This window comes from Silene latifolia, chromosome 11, assembly GCF_048544455.1.
Source record: "Silene latifolia isolate original U9 population chromosome 11, ASM4854445v1, whole genome shotgun sequence".
Taxonomy (NCBI): domain Eukaryota; kingdom Viridiplantae; phylum Streptophyta; class Magnoliopsida; order Caryophyllales; family Caryophyllaceae; genus Silene; species Silene latifolia.
The window spans coordinates 195,402,938-195,425,162 of NC_133536.1; the positions used below are offsets into that span (position 1 = coordinate 195,402,938).

The following is a 22,225-nucleotide window of genomic DNA, read 5'->3' on the forward strand; positions in this document are numbered from 1 at the left end:
GTTTTCCAAAGATGGGAAAGGAATATGAACCTTGGAGACTGGATTAAACAACTTAACATTTAGACGACGGTCAATCATAGCAACCCAACCATAAGCTGAACCCGAACACCTTGTTTCAAACGTCTCCGGGAGAGCCAACTGGTAACGCTTATTATCCTTAAGATTGAAGATCTTGCGAAGACAATTTGGATTTTGTTTATTGTTTTCGGATAGTAAAAGCCATGGTGTTGGAGTAGCCCTCCAGTTGTTCTTTATTGAGGACGCAACTGTTGAAGATATTACTTGCTCCAAATAATTATTCATAATTATTTGTTAATATTGTGCATATCTCGGTTGTTACTAACAGCTTGTGTACACACCTGATAATTGGTGTACCCTTTCCCTACCCATCCTCGACCTCGCCATTCCTCACACATCGCCTACTCCTACCCCTGCTGACCCTATTCCACCTCCTTCACCCTCTCGGCCTGCCTCTCCCCCTCCTGCTTCCTCTACACCTAACCCCGTCCAAACACCTCCCTCCACTCCTATTACTCCTGCCTCCGCCACACCACAAATACCCTCCCCTCCTCCTCTGCCACCCCCACCTACACGGGTTGTCACTCGGCTCTCTAATAACATTGTTAAACCAAACCCTCGTTATGCTAAAACCGCCAATGCAGCCACCTCTACCGCCACCCATACCACCCTAACTACAACCAAGCAGGCCCTCCTTGATCCTCGTTGGAGGGCAGCCATGATAGATGAATACAACGCACTTATCCGCAACCAAACTTGGACCCTTGTTCCCCGTTCTCAAGCCACCAATGTCATTGGTTGCAAATGGGTGTATCGTGTCAAGTACAACCCGGATGGGAGTCTCAAACAACATAAAGCTAGGTTAGTTGCCAAAGGATTTCTTCAAAGACCGGGCATTGATTACTCGGAAACCTTCAGTCCTGTAATCAAACCCACTACCATACGATTAATTCTCTCCATTGCTGTAACACAGTGTTGGCATCTTCACCAAATTGACGTCAACAATGCATTCCTTCAAGGTAATCTTACTGACACCGTGTTCATGGCCCAACCATCAGGCTTTGTGGACTCGGACAAACCCGATTTTGTTTGTAAGTTAAACAAGGCTCTCTACGGCCTTAAACAAGCCCCGAGAGCCTGGTACACCGAGCTTAAATCTTATTTAATTAATTATGGTTTCACCAATTCCGTATCCGACCCTTCTTTTTTATTCTTAAATCGACCCATATTCATTTATTAGTACTAGTTTATGTTGATGATATAATCGTCACCGGACCGAATCAAAACCACATTCAAACCTTCATTAACCAAATAGCAACAAAATTTTCTTTAAAAGACCTCGGACCCCTGTCTTTTTTCTTAGGTGTCGAAGTCACTCCGACCAAAACAGGGCTTCACCTAAACCAATCAAAGTACCTGTCTGATTTGCTACATAAATTTAATTATCAGGATTGCAATCCTGCAACCACACCCATGCTTCCTCATCCCACCCTTGTCGCTGACCCTAGCCAACCCGTCCACAATGAAACCGACTACCGCGCAATCATTGGTAGTCTTCAGTACCTATCCTTGACTAGACCCGATATTGCTTATTCGGTTAATAAACTGGCTCAGTTCCTGACCCACCCAACCACCCTTCACTGGACAGCTCTCAAACGGTTACTCAGATACCTTCGAGGTACCCTTCATCTTGGTGTCCACCTTAATAAGCTCTCCCCTCTTCGTCTTCATGCATACTGTGATGCGGATTGGGGTGGTGATACCTCTGATTACGTATCGACTTCGGGTTACTTAGTTTACCTTGGTTCCAACCCTATCAGCTGGTCTGTAACACCCGCCATTTTTATAATCTATTTTCGTAACCGTATTTTATTTACGATTACGATTATATTTGTATGACTCGGATTTATCTGTGAGCTATTTCTTTTCTTTCTTTGAATTCTTAAGTTCTCTTATGTCTCGAATATTTCCTTGTTTTCGAGAATTATTGTTATTTCTAACTATTTCAGCTTCGTCTTATTTATTCATTTAATTCGTATTCTAATTCTACTCCGAGTTAATTTGTTGGACTTCGGAAATTATTTCTATTGAACCTTATTTTTATTCTTACTCATTTCTAATCTCATATATTTTAATTCTTATTTATGAGATTTGAATTTTTATCTTTTAATTCACGATTTGATTTATTTATTTAATTAAATCCGTTCTTAGTTGTTTTGCAGTCCAATTTTTCAAATGGACCGAGTTTTATTCAAATGATCATTTTAAGATCAAAACCCATGCCTTTTTCGAGATATTTTAAAAGGTGTTTAACATCTTTTTATTTTATTTGCTCACATAATATCTTATTATTCACATATCTATCCCTCTTGCAAAAAAAGAAAAACAAAGTGGAACGTAACCCTATCGCTTCCGCCGTTCTCTCTGTTTGCAAAAATAAAATTTACGTACGTGCTTGCCTTCTTGCTTCTTTATTTCCGTTTTACAAATTAATCTACGTACGTGCTTGCCTTCTTGCTTCTTTATTTCGATCGACCTTCCCTCATCATCCGTTCATCATATTCTAAGGGTTTGTAGAGGAGATATTGAAGCTAGCATATGTGGATTCGGATTCATAACAAGGTAACTACGACGTTACTCGGTATTACATCGATTTAATTGTTGTAGTTGTATGTATTATTGCATTTTTGTGGTTTATAAAGATTTATTCATTAATATGATTTTTGAACCATATAATTTCTGATCCCTTAATGTTTATAAATTATTTTGACTATGTATAAATTTTATTTTGTCAATAGGAATTTATTTGGTTGATTTGCAAGTTTTATGATTAAACCGATTAATATGATATAAAGATGGTATAAATTCGTTTTTATGATTTCCAGGAGTATTAAATTATTTTTCTGGGTTAAATGATAGATTTTAAAATACCATGAATTTTCGTGGTAATTATTTTGGAGTTTTAGTATTTATTTCGTAATTTAAAGTATTGATGCAGTTTCTACGATTATAGCGATTCTGTTCGGTTTTAATTATGTTAAAAATAGTAAATAAAATTGTAAATTTACAATATTTTAGTATATGGAAGAGACATGGAGTATTAGGTTGTGTATAAATTTGTAGGTCTTCAATCATTATTTTCGATTTTTGGTGTATTTTACAAGTTTGATGAAAACCGTTGTTAAATTCAAATATGTTCGTCTGTTTGTAAAAATCATATCACCTGTTTTTATTTCGAATTTGAAAAAGTGTAAAGAATAAACTCCTGTTATTTTAAAGTGTAGTGTCTGCATAAAAAATTTCATAAGATTTAGACTTACGGTTTGGTCAGAATAAATTATTTGTGAATAGCTCGCCTGTAAAACGCGTTTCTGACTTCTCTCAAAGATTCATTTTTAAAAGATATTTTGCTTTTGATACAGTAGCTAATCTTTTTCTCAATGAAGATTTATCATGTTTAATTATGTTTAAAATTATGCCTTGCCTTAAAATGTTTTCTAAAAGTGGATTTATGAACTGAAACATTATGAGTGGCGTTTTCTGACAGTTTTTAGAAATTAATTTTTAGACCCCTGATACTTTCCTAATTTAAAGTTTGTTAAATAATGAAAGTTGTAGCCAAACGCTACGGGAAACCATGAAAATTGGCCTGGCGTCATTTCTATTTTTCTTTAATTAATTATGAATTTTACAATATTACTGTTCAGTTTTACAAACTAGTGTAGAACTCCGTCTCATTAAAGCCTAAGTAATAAGTCTTTACTAAAGTACCTTAAGTCAAAGGATGGTCTTTAAAGTTTAATTTCAGTAACTTAATTTATTTAAAGTCCTTAAATAAATTTTATACTTTTGGTTTTAAGTTTAAGTTTTCTAATTTGAAGAAAATAAAAGTGTAGTTCACTTACGAACCATTTGAATAATATACTATATCACTTGGAATATTGTTAAGTTTGGAATAATGAAAGTAAAGGCAAAGAATAATAAACTAAGGCATACGGGTTCTTATACGGCTATATGATTGGGTATCCTGCGGGCGGTACAGATTGTCGTAGAGTCATGTACATGTACTTAGACTGGGACTACGCACTGCGTGGTAAGACGAGTCCTGTTATAGTTTGTTGTCTAGTGAGTGGACTTGGAGTTGGTCACCTTTGCGTGACACTGAGTTCCCGAAACTAGTGTAAGATGCTGCGGTATCAAGGAGTATAGCCAAAGTGAAAATCTAGCCTGAACTATATTATTTCCATTCTGTCTTTTGAATATTTTGCTTTTAAGCATGCAGCACGTTGGTTAACGTGATTTGGTAATCATATTTTGTTACTTATGTTTTATAACATTTCAATTTACTTTGATATATTATTTGCATCTGTAACATTTATATCATGTGATATGGCTGGGAGAACGTCGAGTTACTCCCCACTGATCGTGGCTGTTATGTTTATAACATGACAGGTGTTAGCTTTGCTGGGGATTTCTGTGTGAGCTAGCGAGTAGTTTGCAGATCCTACTCTGTTTTTCTGCTTTCTTTTATGGTTTTAGTTTGAACACTTTGAGGAATTTTATTTTCGCCCTTTTTATAAAAGTGGCAATTGTTTAGACTTGACCATTTGTTTTTTTTTATACTTGAGAATTTTATACATTCTCAATTCATAACAGTTAGAACTTTTATCTTTGTATATTTAATCCCATTCGACAGTGTTTCCGCCACTGTTTTGCACTAGATTTTATAGGGGATTACGGTTGGTATCGAGCATCATCACTCCCGACGCTCACACATTGATCTTTAGGAAAATGCCTAATAAATGATTTGACTAAATAAATGATTTAGTGAGAGATGGGTAGAAACCATAAGGACTTGGATGTTAGTTTATGTGTTCATGCAAAATCAATGACTAGCATTGAATCTATGTTTTATTTCTCCGACGAAGAAGATGAAAGAAGGTGGGCGTGAACGTTGTATTTTCTCGGACCAGAACGCGATCATTATGGTGATATTGAACTCGCTCAACAACCTAGCTAACCCTTGGAGAACTTGATGCCACAAGGAAGGGACAATGGTAGTTCCAGCTCATAATCAATCTTGCTCGAGCCGCAGACCAGTTGGCCAAGGGTAGACTCAAGTTTCGCGATGGTGCAGTAGACCAAGAGATGAATACACTGTGGATCTGTTAGATGAAGCGACCCAAGACTCGTGTGTTTATTTCTCTACAAGGTGATGGAGTGATCCAACGAGCCATGTCGCGTACTCTGGAGGCCTGAAGATTCCTTCTCTGGTGTCAGATGTTATTAGTCTGCGATCATCGTTCTTATTCCTTCTCTTTTCAGTTTTAGCTGCTTCTGTGTCCTTATTATAAATTTTCATCTCCTATTCTGATGAATTAATCCTCCTTTGTGATTCCTCCACATTGGTATCTATTCTCTTGAGATTCACTGGTTAGACTCACCTTCTCTTGGTGAGCTTTGATGGAAGTTAAGTGTGTTTGTGGTTTAGTAAAGTCTTGTTACTTATGGTTTGAGGATAATGAGTTTTACCCTTAATGCCTATCTTGTGAGAGCTTTCATTCCATAAGGATTAACTTGAATGGTGGCTAGTGGATTATGGACTTAGGATTTTAGCTTAGATGTTGGCTTTGAAGTATAAGCAGCTTGCATATTTTGGTCTAGATGTGATTAAGGTTTTTATAGTAACCATGTATCATTTTTGGTTGACCTAGATTAATCTCAGTTTCTATTCTTATGGATTTAGATTGTTGAGTTCTGATGTAAGGTTGTAACCTTGGAACTTTTGGTTGTGTGACTTAACTTTATTTGGGTTGTTTAGTGTTAACCTCGAGAATAAGGAGTGTCTTAGCCCAACTGCAGTTTGGATTGATTATATTGATTTGAAGAATTAAGAACCTGAAGTTGGGAACTATGTATACCTATCATATCTTAATGTCTTAACCTTAGTACTGGTATTTCTCGGAGGAATATTTTGGTCTGAATTACCTTAAAGGAAATTGTTGTTTGATGACCTTATATGATCGAAATTGTTGTTTGGTTGAGTTCTTAACCCCTAACTGTTGTAGTGTTATGATTGGGAATTTAATGAACTGCTAAGAGACCTTTATATTCATTTGATGGACTTTTAAGAGAGCTTTATCTTCGTTAGATTGTACTTGTGGATGTTAGAGGCATTGTTGCTTTCAGTTCAGAGGAATTCTCATCAGAGCTTTATTAGACGATGTCTTCTGTTTGGTGTTTCGAGGAGTCTTATGGATTTGATAACTTGAGGAATTTAGTTAGTCGGTTGGATGTTGAAGTACTTTATGGATTTTTTTTTTACCATGATGTTTTGAGAGGATGATCAGTCATGTAAGGATTTGAGATGGAAGTTGTGTTAATCGATAATTTTGGAGGATGTAGACTAGGAAGTTTGGCAATTCTGAGCTTGACAACTTAGTTGCCTAAGTTTAATAACCTTGGTGTTGTTTTCGATGGAAATAGAAAAAGCTTGGGTTCCATAGAGGAGTCGTACCAAGAATCTTGAGATCTTTAACCTCTTCTGTAATCCTTGAGAGAGCTTTGTATAGCTCTTGAATCTCTCATTCTCACTTCTTCATCTGAGCATCTGTTACTACCTTAACCTTGGCTTAAGTTTGAAAACTTTTTACCTTTAGCCTTTTTCCTCGAATATTTCTGTTTTATACAAGGTTTGACCCCTATAAAGTTTTGATTATCTTTGAAATTTATGATTTTAAAGTGTAAAACTTCCATTTTTGTTTTACTCTTGGTTAGTATCTAAATTTTGTCCTGTCTTGAAATGTTTTTAAAACTCGTTCGAAAGTATTTCGGAATTGTTTCGAAAAATTTTGTTTGGATGGTTCTAAAACTTTCAAGAGTTATGTTGTATTTACAAATTCGATTTGGACAAAGGTTTTAAGTAAAATTTGCACTCCTTCTTTTGAATCTCGAGATGTTTATCCCCTTTCATAATCCTTGAGAGAGTTATATATGACTCTTAAACCCTTCTCTCCCATGATTTAGTTTCAAAACTTTTGTCTTGATTTACCGTTGACCTTTTTCCTCGGATATTTCCATTTTATACAAGAGTTTCGGCTTTTACAAAGTTTGGTTCTCGGATATTTTAATTTTGAGTTATAATTTAAAAACTTTAATTTCATATTTAGTGTTAGTCTGGATTAGTGTCTAAACTTGGTTTTGTTTCAAATGTCTTAAAACTCGTTTGGAAATATACCGGAATTGTTTCAAATAAAGTTATTTAATGCAAAAAAAAAAAAAAAAAATTCAAATGTTATGTTGTATATACAAATTTGATTTCTCGTTAACCTTTTTCTTTGAGAAATTCCATCTTACACAAAATATTTTGACTTTTATAAAGATATTTTGATTATCTTGGAAATTTTGAATTATAACTAGCTTCAAAGTTTTGAACTTCTCTTCTCTTTTAGTTTTGAGCTATCATTTAAATTGGTTTGGTTTCGAAATGACTTGAAATTCGTTTAAAAATACTTCCGAATTTTATTTTTCAAATACTTTGATGCCTTGAGAAACTTTCAAAAGTGGTGTTGTATTTTCAAAATTTGATTTGCTCAAAGGTTTTAAGTTAAATTAGCACATTTACTTTTGAATTTCGACATTGGTGGATGCTAGGACTTGTCATTAAAGACGTCTAATGACTGGTTCAGTACTTGCTGATGCATGGTTGTAAGATTTGATTTTTCCAATGTTGACTTACCCTTATCTTGGACGACAGAACCCTGGTTCGCGACAGTATTCCCTCGTTCCATGAGATGAGACAAGTCATTTTTAATAGTTCAATTTTGAAAACTGGTTTAAAAAATTGTATGACCTCAACGATTATTTTTCTGAATTTAAGTGTAAACTCAAATGATTTAGAAAAAAAAAAAAAAAAAAAATTCTTTTTCTTTAAAATTTTGTTTTCTACTTTTAAGTTTCGTGGACGAAACTTTTTCTTAGTGGGGGAGGTTGTAACACCCGCCATTTTTATAATCTATTTTCGTAACCGTATTTTATTTACGATTACGATTATATTTGTATGACTCGGATTTATCTGTGAGCTATTTCTTTTCTTTCTTTGAATTCTTAAGTTCTCTTATGTCTCGAATATTTCCTTGTTTTCGAGAATTATTGTTATTTCTAACTATTTCAGCTTCGTCTTATTTATTCATTTAATTCGTATTCTAATTCTACTCCGAGTTAATTTGTTGGACTTCGGAAATTATTTCTATTGAACCTTATTTTTATTCTTACTCATTTCTAATCTCATATATTTTAATTCTTATTTATGAGATTTGAATTTTTATCTTTTAATTCACGATTTGATTTATTTATTTAATTAAATCCGTTCTTAGTTGTTTTGCAGTCCAATTTTTCAAATGGACCGAGTTTTATTCAAATGATCATTTTAAGATCAAAACCCATGCCTTTTTCGAGATATTTTAAAAGGTGTTTAACATCTTTTTATTTTATTTGCTCACATAATATCTTATTATTCACATATCTATCCCTCTTGCAAAAAAAGAAAAACAGTGGAACGTAACCCTACTGCTTCCGCCGTTCTCTGTTTGCAAAAATAAAATTTACGTACGTGCTTGCCTTCTTGCTTCTTTATTTCCGTTTTACAAATTAATCTACGTACGTGCTTGCCTTCTTGCTTCTTTATTTCGATCGACCTTCCCTCATCATCCGTTCATCATATTCTAAGGGTTTGTAGAGGAGATATTGAAGCTAGCATATGTGGATTCGGATTCATAACAAGGTAACTACGACGTTACTCGGTATTACATCGATTTAATTGTTGTAGTTGTATGTATTATTGCATTTTTGTGGTTTATAAAGATTTATTCATTAATATGATTTTTGAACCATATAATTTCTGATCCCTTAATGTTTATAAATTATTTTGACTATGTATAAATTTTATTTTGTCAATAGGAATTTATTTGGTTGATTTGCAAGTTTTATGATTAAACCGATTAATATGATATAAAGATGGTATAAATTCGTTTTTATGATTTCCAGGAGGTTTAAATTATTTTTCTGGGTTAAATGATAGATTTTAAAATACCATGAATTTTCGTGGTAATTATTTTGGAGTTTTAGTATTTATTTCGTAATTTAAAGTATTGATGCAGTTTCTACGATTATAGCGATTCTGTTCGGTTTTAATTATGTTAAAAATAGTAAATAAAATTGTAAATTTACAATATATTTTAGTATATGGAAGAGACATGGAGTATTAGGTTGTGTATAAATTTGTAGGTCTTCAATCATTATTTTCGATTTTTGGTGTATTTTACAAGTTTGATGAAAACCGTTGTTAAATCTGTCAAATATGTTCGTCTGTTTGTAAAAATCATATCACCTGTTTTTATTTCGAATTTGAAAAAGTGTAAAGAATAAACTCCTGTTATTTTAAAGTGTAGTGTCTGCATAAAAAATTTCATAAGATTTAGACTTACGGTTTGGTCAGAATAAAATATTTGTGAACAGCTCGCCTGTAAAACGCGTTTCTGACTTCTCTCAAAGATTCATTTTTAAAAGATATTTTGCTTTTGATACAGTAGCTAATCTTTTTCTCAATGAAGATTTATCATGTTTAATTATGTTTAAAATTATGCCTTGCCTTAAAATGTTTTCTAAAAGTGGATTTATGAACTGAAACATTATGAGTGGCGTTTTCTGACAGTTTTTAGAAATGAATTTTTAGACCCCTGATACTTTCCTAATTTAAAGTTTGTTAAAAAATGAAAGTTGTAGCCAAACGCTACGGGAAACCATGAAAATTGGCCTTGCGTCATTTCTATTTTTCTTTAATTAATTATGAATTTTACAATATTACTGTTCAGTTTTACAAACTAGTGTAGAACTCCGTCTCATTAAAGCCTAAGTAATAAGTCTTTACTAAAGTACCTTAAGTCAAAGGATGGTCTTTAAAGTTTAATTTCAGTAACTTAATTTATTTAAAGTCCTTAAATAAATTTTATACTTTTGGTTTTAAGTTTAAGTTTTCTAATTTGAAGAAAATAAAAGTGTAGTTCACTTACGAACCATTTGAATAATATACTATATCACTTGGAATATTGTTAAGTTTGGAATAATGAAAGTAAAGGCAAAGAATAATAAACTAAGGCATACGGGTTCTTATACGGCTATATGATTGGGTATCCTGCGGGCGGTACAGATTGTCGTAGAGTCATGTACATGTACTTAGACTGGGACTACGCACTGCGTGGTAAGACGAGTCCTGTTATAGTTTGTTGTCTAGTGAGTGGACTTGGAGTTGGTCACCTTTGCGTGACACTGAGTTCCCGAAACTAGTGTAAGATGCTGCGGTATCAAGGAGTATAGCCAAAGTGAAAATCTAGCCTGAACTATATTATTTCCATTCTGTCTTTTGAATATTTTGCTTTTAAGCATGCAGCACGTTGGTTAACGTGATTTGGTAACCATATTTTGTTACTTATGTTTTATAACATTTCAATTTACTTTGATATATTATTTGCATCTGTAACATTTATATCATGTGATATGGCTGGGAGAACGTCGAGTTACTCCCCACTGATCGTGGCTGTTATGTTTATAACATGACAGGTGTTAGCTTTGCTGGGGATTTCTGTGTGAGCTAGCGAGTAGTTTGCAGATCCTACTCTGTTTTTCTGCTTTCTTTTATGGTTTTAGTTTGAACACTTTGAGGAATTTTATTTTCGCCCTTTTTATAAAAGTGGCAATTGTTTAGACTTGACCATTTGTTTTTTTTTATACTTGGGAATTTTATACATTCTCAATTCATAACAGTTAGAACTTTTATCTTTGTGTATTTAATCCCATTCGACAGTGTTTCCGCCACTGTTTTGCACTAGATTTTATAGGGGATTACATGGTCGTCTCGTAAGCAACGAGCCATCTCGTGCTCGTCCACTGAAGCTGAATTTAGGGCAGTCGCAGCCACAACCACCGAATTGTTATGCCTTCTCTCTCTCTTACAGGAACTTGGTATCCGTGCTCCTCAACCCCCAGCCATCTATTGTGATAATTTATCTGCTACTCATTACTCGGCGAATCCTGTGTTTCATTCGAGGATGAAGCATCTCGCAATTTCGTTTCACTTTGTAAAAGAGCAGGTTCGACTTGGCTCTATTCGTGTGCAACATATTAATGGAACCGATCAATTGGCGGACACACTCACCAAGCCCCTGCATAAGCCACGCTTCATTGAGCTATCATCCAAGATTGGTCTTCGTCTTCGCCCGTCCATCTTGAGCGGGAATGTTGAAGATATTACTTGCTCCAAATAATTATTCATAATTATTTGTTAATATTGTGCATATCTCGGTTGTTACTAACAGCTTGTGTACACACCTCTTGTTATCTTTTTGTTCCTATTTTCATGTAGTTGTTATCTTGACTAGCTCCTTAGATTTAGGTGTGTTTATACCCTAATTGTAACTATAAATACATATGTAATTAGCTACTGTTAATTATCAATCAAAACTTATTCTTTATAGCAGCATGATTCCACCACCGACATACCAAAGAAACATAAATAAAATCTTGAATAGTTTCCAACTTCATTGATATGGCCCCAAGAAGATCAAGAGGCATCGTACACCAATCTCGGGCCATCTGCTACTACAAAAGAAAACAGGATTTGTATTACGAAAGGTCATGGGGGTACTTCAGTAAAGCTACTCCGTATACTGTAAGGGAACTAATACAATTTGTACGGAATACGGATAACGCAAAAGGGAAAGGGAGTACTAAAAATTTTGTTGATAATGGTACATCCATCGCAAAACGTATCAGGTAAAGCCGATTAACAAAAACAAAAAATATCGAGACAGTAATAGGTACTTTAGCAAACCTGAAGATGTTGAAGAAGCTCTTCTAAAGTATAGGCAATCAAGTTGTATGTACAACCAAGTTTTTCGTGTTTTTATTTTATTTGTTATTAGTAATATAATATGTAGTTTGTAGTTTTTGTTAGATTTGATTATCTATTCATACGGGGGTTTTAGGTTAGAAATCGAGTCTAATTTATTTTGCTTGTTATGATTTCCTTAGCTTGTTTGTTTAGGAAACATGATTTCCTTGTTTGTTTAGGGATAGAGATTTAGAAATATGCGGAATTAAAATTTGGAAGTTGAACACCTTACCAAATCATGTGTGTGGTATTATTGCCTAAATAAAACAGCATAAATAAAAACGATGATAATAAACATTACAATCAGTATTACGCTGGGTATTGAGTTCAATTTGATTGTCGTGTCTAACTGTCTTGTGTGTTCAACAACCAATTCTGTGTTTTTTTGGGTTATTATTTATTTGTACAGAGTAGCTAATACTTGAATTTAGTACATCTGGTTGAGTTTGGTTCAAGTCATTTTGAATTTGGTGAATTTTGGGTTATAGTCTTGGGACGGAGCCAGAATTTAAAAGTATGTCGGGCTACATTTTGAAACTATAAACTTTTTGTTTATTCAAAATTGTCCAATTAATACTTATAACTTATGAGCCGAAAATGATAATGTAAAGAGTACTTTCGATTGACGAGAATCTTTTTGTTTCAGGCAACCATTTATAACCACAAAGTATATACTTAAAAAAAATGTGGAATATCTTTGTGAAAGTCCAAAAAAATGGAAATTTGGAACATTTTAAAAAAAGTAGAGTAATTTTTTGTAAAAATTTAAAACAACGATTCCGAAAATTTCATATGAAGCAACGAAGGGAAGATAGCGAATTCCTTATCCCATTTTGTGTCGCACTATACTCAACTTGTGAGTTGTGACACATCATTAGTTTAAAAGAATTTGCTATCAATCTTATCAAATGAATGATGATGTGTCGGGAGTATCAATTTAATCCACTTTAACTTATTTATTATACTTTTGGAAGAAAAAGAAGACGTTAAGAGTCTTGAGCTTGCACCAATTGCAATTTGATTTGTTCTTTTAGAACCCATCCAACCAGTTGTGCTAAACTAATGGGTTGAACATTTTAGGTCGAGTTCGGGTTGGGCGGTTATTTTCGGGTCAACTCTTATCATTTTATATGAATAATAATTAGTGTGCAATACTAAACATTGGGGTCAGGTTATAAGGGCCGGTGTTAATTCGGGTTCGGGTCAAATTCAGGTGTCCAATTGGGTTATTCGGGTTCTTAAACTAAAAAAAGATGAACTTGCCATGTAAAAACTCCCAAAATGGTTAATTTAATGAGTTCTTACTTTTGTATTTTAATTTTATTGCAATATAAAATTTGTTGCTCAACATATCAAATTTCCTTTGTAAAGAATTCCAAAAACGAATAATTAATCGTTATAACCAGACACTTCCGAAACAAATACTACTTAAATAACATACTTCCTTACTTCAAAAGTTGAATAGTTTAAAGTTGAGGAATAAACCAAGTCGGTGGGGAGATTAAGGAGCGCATATCATCACCTTCATAAAATTCGTCTATTTCACCTGTCTTCATGTCGAAAACACCCATGTCATGTCCACCAAACTCTTTTGGCTTATGCCAAAACGTATTTTCATCATCGGTAAAATATATACAACTTTCTTGCAAATATTTGCCCGATGAAACACACATAGAAGAATTGCAGCCTACTAACAATGTGAGACCACACAATTCTTCTATTTCTTCCCAAAGCTTGTTGGTAGGATTGAGTTTGAATACCTCAAAAAAAAAATAGGTTCGATAAACAATGTCTAAATCATAAGCTACCCCATCTCCCACCTCCTCCTTGTATCGTATCACCATGATGAGTTCACCACCGGATTGAACAAGATATTCTTTGTTGAACGCGTAGTTCAACTCCTTTCCTAAAATATGAGGTTGTCTTGGTGAATAATCGATTTGTTTCATGAACTCCATATTGAAAAATTCCTCGGCATTCCAATACACAAGTCTTCCATCACGGAACAAAGCAAATACATGATCATCCATCGCCACCACATCAACCATTTCATAATCTGCTTTATCAGTGAGTATCAACGTCCATGATGGATCGCCAGGACGAGCTACAGCTACACACCCAGACACACAAATTGCCACAATAACGAACTCATGATGACAACTTTGAGACGCTCTAAGAACAATAATCTTTGTTACAAAACCTTGCAAACACCATGTACTGTACTCATCTCTTGAATCGAAGCATTCAGGATCGTAGCTCATAAGGTCTGAGATGTTTTCGAAAGACGGGAAAGGAATATGAGCCTTGGAGACGGGATTAAACAACTTAACATTTAGATGACGGTCAATCATAGCAACCCAACCATAAGCTGAACCCGAACACCTTGTTTCAAACGTCTCCGGGAGAGGCAACTGGTAACACTTATTATTCATAAGATTGAAGATCTTGCGAAGACAATTTGGATTTTGTTTATTGTTTTCGGCTAGTAAAAGCCATGGTGTTGGAGTAGCCCTCCAGTTGTTCTTTATTGAGGACGCAGCATGATTCCACCAACGACATACCAAAGAAAAATAAATAAAATCTTGAATAGTTTCCAACTTCATTGATATGGCCGCAAGAAGATCAAGAGGCGTCGTACACCAATCTCCGGCCATCTACTAACAAAAGAAAACAGAATTTGCATCACAAAATCCGATTAACAGCAACAACAACAATAATATAATAATAATAAGTAGGAAGAATAATACAGCAAGAATGCCAACAATAGCAGCCTAAAGGGAAATACCTGAAGACGTTATTCGAGAAGCTTTTTTTGTGTGAGGTATGGCAATCGGGTAGAGATGTTGATTGTGTTGTATGTTTAACAACGTTAGATTTGATTATCTATTTGACTATTTGAATATAGGGGTCTAAGTTTTTAGGTTAGAAATCGAGTCAATTTATTTACCTTAAACTCATATTTTGATTTCCTTTTTTCTTTAGGAAACATGATATTTCTACCCTTAAATATTTGCTAAATCAAATAGATAAAGATAGAGGTCCTTTTTGGCAGAAGCAGATTCATGATATCGTATAACGTTAGCAGAATACGGTTAACAGATTTCAGTAGCATGTTTGACTATAAAAAAAAATCAGTAGAATTAAAAAAGTTGTTTGGTAATTAGCAGATTTTAAAATAATTAGAATGGTTTCATGAATAAAATAAACTAGTATTGGTGTCCGCCTTCGCCCCGATTACCTCTACTTATCATTAATTAGCAGATTTTAAGATAATTACAATGATGTTCCAATATACAAACGATGCATCATTGTACAAAGCAACTACATAACCATCCATCGCCACGACATCAAACATCCTAATACCTATATCTTGCTTCAAACTGTGTTTGTCATTACTAAACGTAGTTGCTAAATCCCGCACACCATTTTACTACATCCCGCACATTTTACCTCTAGATTCCATTAGTACCCTTCATATTAAAAGGGAATAAAAAAATAAAAAATTCTCTCACACACCATCACCAGAGATTCTGACCACCATCCCTCACCCTCGACCACCCATCCCCAAACTCCGACGACCCACGACCACCCTGCGTCATCGTCCAAACACTCCCGCGATGTCGACCTCCATCACCATCGATCGGAACAGACTCAATCCCTAGCACAACCCAGTCCCCTTCTCCCTTCCTCAACACCGACCAACGGCCGTCAACTTCCGTCGCAATAGAATCTCCGTCGTCGACTTATCTTATCCCTATCTCCGTCGACGGTCGGTGGTGAAATCCCGTATTGTGGACTGGTTGTACTTCGGGGCATTTAATTGATTTCTTATATTTAAAGTTTTTTAAGTGTCCGTCGACTTCGATTCCGTCAACTTTAATGCCGTCGACCCTCCGTCTCTGATGCTCCCTTCCCCTCTCTCCGTTATCGGCTAATGGTGGAATCCGGGTGGTTGGTTGGTTGTCTATGGTGGTAGTTAATTGGGATTTCTTAGTTTAGGTTTTTTTTATTTGTCTCTCCATTTGGGTGTAAAAAATGAGAAGGGTATAATCGGAATAAGGTGAAAAAATGTGTTGGATGTAGTAATCTGGAAGTTTTTATGAATGTTTTAATGTTGTTGAATGAGTTGATGCACAACGTAATAGGTTACAATTTATACAAGACGACGGAATCAAATCAAACTAATCTTTTCCTAATGTAAAAGATGTGTCATACAATATTTACGTGATATTTTCCTAAAAACGTGTGAATGTGATAATATCGCAATATCGAATATTTACGCAATATTATCTCAATATTATCTCCAACACCCTCCCTCAAGTTGGAGCGTATCCGTCGGATATGCCTAACTTGTCAAGCAGATCTTCAAAACGCGTGCGTCCTAAGGCTTTGGTTAGAATGTCGGCGAGTTGAGATCGAGTATGAACATAGCAGGGAGTGATGACGCCGTTACGGATGTGATGACGAATAAAGTGACAGTCAATCTCGATATGCTTGGTCCGTTCATGATAAACCGGATTGTTGGATATATGCATAGCACTTTGATTATCACAATGTAACTGAACGGAATCAGAAATACCAATTCCAAGCCCTTTAAGTAAGCCTTTTAACCAAATAACTTCGCAAATTGCCGATACCATGGCTCGATACTCGGCCTCTGTGGATGATAAAGAAACCGTGGCTTGCTTTTTCGTTTTCCAAGAAATGGGTGACCCACCAAGACACACGAAATAAGCAGTGATAGAGCGACGAGTAATCGGACAACTCCCATAAGAAGCATCACAGTAGGCCTCAAGAAGCAAGGGCGAATTAATGCGAAACACAATCCCTTGACCCGGACTTCCCTTCAAATATCGAACAACTCGCAATGCCGCTTCCCATTGAGACTGAGTTGGCTGTTGCATAAATTGCGATAATATGTGTACCGAGTAGCAAATTTCGGGACGTGTAAGAGTCAAATAGATTAGCTTACCCACCAGCCGTCGATATTTAGTTGCATCTTCCAAACCCGCGTCTGTCGCAAGAGCAAGCTTATGTTTCTCATCCATCGGTACCGTGGCTGGTTTGCATCCCAGGAGACCCGTTTCCGTCAACAAGTCAAGAGTATATTTTCTTTGACAAAGAAATAACCCCTTTGAACTCCGTGCAACTTCAAGACCGAGAAAATATTTTAACTTACCCAAATCCTTCATTTTAAAGCATTTGCTAAGATAGGATTTAAAAGCAGAAATAGCTGTAGGATTATTTCCGGCAATGACTAAATCATCAACGTAAACAAGGATGTGCATTTCAACTCCATTTTTACGAAATGTAAATAGTGAATTATCGGAAGCGCTCATAAGAAAACCATAAGAGGATAAAGCATTAGCTAACTTCGCATACCAGCATCTCGGGGCTTGACGAAGACCGTACAGAGACTTGCGAAGACGACAAACTTTACCCTCCATTCCACGACTGAAACCAGGCGGCATACGCATATACACCTCCTCCGACAAATCGCCGTGAAGAAATGCATTATGAACATCCATTTGATGTAATTCCCACTGCTTAATTGTTGCAACGGCCAAGAAGGTACGGACTGTCACCATTTTCACGGTGGGAGCAAATGTTTCCGTAAAATCGACCCCAGCCTTTTGATGATTTCCAAGAACAACGAGTCGAGCTTTGAAGCGCTCGACGGTACCATCGGATTTGTGTTTTATTTTAAACACCCACATGCACCCAATGACACTTTTGCCGGCTGGTAAGGTACTAACCGTCCAAGTATTATTTGTCTCAAGTGCTGCTATTTCTTCGCCCATGGCTTTTCGCCAACGAGGGTCATTCATAGCCTCCTTAAAAGACTTTGGCTCAATATCACGACTTAAGGCTGCAAGAAAGTGACGATGTGGTTTCGAAAAAGTAGCATAATTTACAAAATGAGTTATAGGATAAGAGCTACCTGAGACGGGAATTGATGCGGGTGACTCGGCCAAAATCGTGTTAATGTGATCCCAACGAACAAAATCCCTGTGATTTTTGTTAGGAATTTTTTCTCGCTTTCCACGACCCAAATATGTGTCCGTTTCAGTCCCCATGACCTTCTCATTAGCAATATTATTACCTGCAACTTCATAGGTATTCGAACTACCCTCGCTACCACCATTCGATCCCGGTGCTGTTTCGTGTACAGGAGACCGTGGCTCTGTGATATGCGCATCAGGCCCCTGTTCGTCAACAGTCCTCTGTTCCGTCCTTTGTTCGGTGTGGGAATTAACAGGAACATCCGGAGTATAATCAGCATCAAAGGTCGAGCTCATAGAACGGTCATTATCCTGCTCCGTTGTATTAGCGAAGGGAAACTCGGTTTCAACAAAACTTACATCCCGAGACTGAAAATATTGCCTTGTCTCAAGATCGTAAAGACTCCAACCTTTCTTTCCGAAAGGATAGCCAAGAAAAACGCAGCGTCTACTTCGACTATCAAATTTATCACTCGGATTCATATTTTTTGCATATGCTAAGCATCCAAAGATTCAAAGCAAAGCTAAATTAGCCTCCTTCCCAAACAGTGCTTCGAAAGGGGTTTTACCATTGAGAATACGAGTTGGAGTTCTATTTATCAAGTGAGCCGCTGTTAAAACACATTCGCCCCAGAAATCCGTGGGTAAGGAGCTTTGAAACCGTAAAGCACGAGCCACATTGAGTATGTGTCGATGTTTCCGTTCTACTCTAGCATTTTGTTGTGGGGTTTTAACCATAGAGGTCTCAAAGATGATTCCACTGTCACGAAAATAAGTAAGAAGGGGTTTAAATTCCGTTCCATTATCGCTCCGTATTCGTTTGATATCCCGATTAAATTGCCTTTTAATTAGCGCGAAAAATTCCCTCAACAGCCTACTTACTTCATCCTTTGTTTTCATCAAAAAAACCCAGACACAGCGAGAATAGTCATCGACAATAGACAAGAAATAACGTGACCCACAAGCACGATTAGGATCGTAAGGGCCCCAAACATCACAATGTATTAAGTCAAATAAATTATCCGCCTTATTATTGCTCAAAGGAAAAACAGAACGAGTTTGTTTAGAACGAAAACACACATCACAATGTTTATTGTCTAACACACTCCTAAAACGACTAAGATGAGGAACGAACTTCATGGCTTGCAAAGAGGGATGACCTAACCGTTTGTGCCAAAGATCAATGCTTCCATTGTTGTCGACCACATTAACACGATTCGTGACATCCATAGATATTTGATAAAGGCCGTTGACGAGTCCACCCTCACCAATCCTCATCTTCGAGATAGGGTCCTGTATAACACACTTAGTATTAGTGAAATGAATATTACAATTTTGAGCTAATAATAATTGTGAAACCGATAATAAATTGCACGTGAAAGATGGGATATGTAGCACATCATGCAGAACGAGATTATCACTTAGTTTCATCCTCCCTCGATGTGTAGCCTTTAGACGAACACCATTAGTAAGACCCACCTCAAGGGGTTTGATGGAAACAATATGATCAAGTAACTGTAAATCGCTACAAACATGAGTAGAAGCTCCTGTATCAACGACCCAAATGGCAGTACGCTTACCATTAAGTCGGATATGATTAACATCCAACGCTGGCTCACCAAAAACCGCATTCGTCTGATGTGAAGAAGAGGTTCCTGTGGTTTCTGTTTTGGACTTGGAACGCGGGCCACGACCCTCCGGGTACCCGTGCAATTCCCAGCAAAACTCTTCAGTGTGTCCAGGTTTTTTGCAGTGTGAACACCTAGTTCGTGGCTTGCCCGTCTTGGCACCTGCTCCGCCTTGTCCCCCCTGCACAGCGAAGGCCATGGCCATAGTACGCTGCTCAGTGAGTGTACGCACCTCCTCTTCCTGCACCATACGAGAATAAATAGAGTGCATAGAGGGGAGAGGATCACTACCAAGAATGGTGGAGCGAGCAGTGGCATAGGAAGGTACGAGACCCATCAAGAATTGACGACTTTGACGGGTGTCCCGTCGTTTGCGAAGAGTGACGGAAAGACCACACTTGCAGCCGGAACACTCGCAGACTGGTAGGGAATCGTAGTCATTCACATCGTCCCAAAGCTTCTTAATTCGCCCATAATAAGCCATGATGGATTCGTCTTCCTTTTGTTTGCAATCCGCAATCTCTGACTCCAATTGATAAATTTTAATACCATTGCCATGAGAGAAATGATTTTTAATATCTTCCCATAACTCCAGTGACGTATCACGATAAGAAATCGTAGATCGTAACGAAGGTTCGATTGTATTAAAAATCCACGCAATGATAGTAAAATTAACAGTACGCCAGTCCTCGAGATCCTCCGAATTCTCGGAAGGTTTCTTCAGAGAACCATCAAAGAAACCTAGTTTCCTCTTGGCCCCCAAACCATTGCGAAAACCCTTTGCCCACTCCGCGTAATTCGGTCCGGTAAGTACCACGTGTGTGATTTTGGCTCCGACACCGTCATTATTTGAGAGGACATAGGCTGGTTTGGTGATATGTGGCGTGGAGGAATCCTTGGTGCCGCCGGTCATCGTTCAAGAATCGATTTCAAGATCGAAACCCAACTGATACCATATAGAAAAATAACACTGGAAGTTTTTATGAATGTTTTAATGTTGTTGAATGAGTTGATGCACAACGTAATAGGTTACAATTTATACAAGACGACGGAATCAAATCAAACTAATCTTTTCCTAATGTAAAAGATGTGTCATACAATATTTACGTGATATTTTCCTAAAAACGTGTGAATGTGATAATATCGCAATATCGAATATTTACGCAATATTATCTCAATATTATCTCCAACAGGCAGTAATATCTTGGGGTACAACAAGTATCACAAAACATTACGCGTACACCAGAAGCTTAAAATAAAGAAACAAATAACATGTCTTCCAGAATGACCTGGTCGTCTACATTGCTACTACGAAAAAGTTCAAATTTGTGAATAAAAATAATTTAAAGTTGAGGAATGAACCAGGTTGATCGACAATATACAGCGCGGATATCATCACCTTCATAAAATTGCCGTATTTCATCACATTTGGGGTCATAAACACCCATATCATGTCCACCAAGCCCTCTCACAAATTCAGAGAGCACATATTCATCATCGGTGAAATATATCAAGTTAGGTTCCAAAAATTTGGCCGAAACGGACATAGTTGTATTGCCACCTACAAACAATGTAGCATAATCTTCAATTTCTTCCCATCTTCTGTTTTTAAGATCAAGTCTATAGACCGAAAAACTAAATGTTTCATAAACAATGTCATAATTGTAATCAGTCTCATCATCTGAATTCGTCACTTCTCCCTTGAATCGTAATACCATAAGGAGATCACACCCTGATTGTACCAAATATAGTGTTCCCATCCCACTTTTGAACTCCTCGAACATTTCAAATTTACTTAAAGAATAATCCATTGGCTTTACAAACTCATGACCTTGGAAGTCCTCGATATTCCAATATACAAGCGATGCATCATTGTATAAAGCAAATACATAACCATCCATCGCCACGACATCAAACATCCAACTACCAAAATCTTGGTTGACAAATACTGATGTCCATGATTTATCCCCGTGTTTAGCAAAAGCTAGGTGGTCGAAATGACCATAAATTACGACAATAACAAACTCATTCTCAGACACTTTGAGCACAATGAGCCTCTTCAAAAACGCCCTCAAAATCCAATTAATATAATTTTCTTCACTCTCATGATGGTTTTTATCATAAGGGCGTCCATCTAGGATGGCTTCCGCAGATGGGAAATGAATTTCAGCCTTAGTGATTGGATTGAGCAAGCGTACATTGAGTTTACGGTCGACCATTGCAAGCCAACCATAGTCTGAACCCCAACACCTTGCTCCAAGAGTCTCGGGGAGATTCAATTTGTAACATTTATTATTACTAGGATTAAAGATCTTCCGAACACAATCTGGATTATTGTTAGTGTTTTCAGCTAGTAAAAGCCATGGCATTCGTATGGGCTTCCACTGGTCCTTTATTAAGGATGAAGCTCGATTCCAAGAGCGACATACCACTGAAAAATAAATAAAATCTTCCAAAGTTTCCAACTTCATTGCAATGTCAATAAGAAGATCGAGAGGCAATGTCGACCAATCAGCAGCCATGATCTTGCAAGAAACCAATTGACCAATCTGAAAAATGATGACAGTCATATCAATAGCAATGACAATAACAATAGTAATGATAAACATACAGCTTAATTTAACAAACAT

The 22,225-nt window shown here is 36.4% G+C and overlaps 2 protein-coding genes across 2 annotated transcripts; both read right to left on the reverse strand.

Annotated features, from left to right (window-relative positions):
- Positions 1-13,431: 13,431 nt before the first annotated feature.
- Positions 13,432-14,619, reverse strand: LOC141614566 (F-box protein SKIP23-like). Its single transcript, XM_074433310.1, has one exon. It carries the CDS (start codon positions 14,617-14,619, stop codon positions 13,432-13,434), a length of 1,188 nt encoding a protein of 395 aa, XP_074289411.1.
- A 6,319-nt stretch (positions 14,620-20,938) lies between these two features.
- Positions 20,939-22,225, reverse strand: LOC141614567 (F-box protein SKIP23-like). Its single transcript, XM_074433312.1, has one exon. It carries the CDS (start codon positions 22,223-22,225, stop codon positions 20,939-20,941), a length of 1,287 nt encoding a protein of 428 aa, XP_074289413.1.

Bases quoted from the DNA above. Each gene is read 5' to 3' on its own strand.
- LOC141614567 (XM_074433312.1), bottom strand. From the start codon at position 22,225: ATGTTTGTTAAATTAAGCTGTATGTTTATCATTACTATTGTTATTGTC.
- LOC141614566 (XM_074433310.1), bottom strand. From the start codon at position 14,619: ATGGCCGGAGATTGGTGTACGACGCCTCTTGATCTTCTTGCGGCCATA.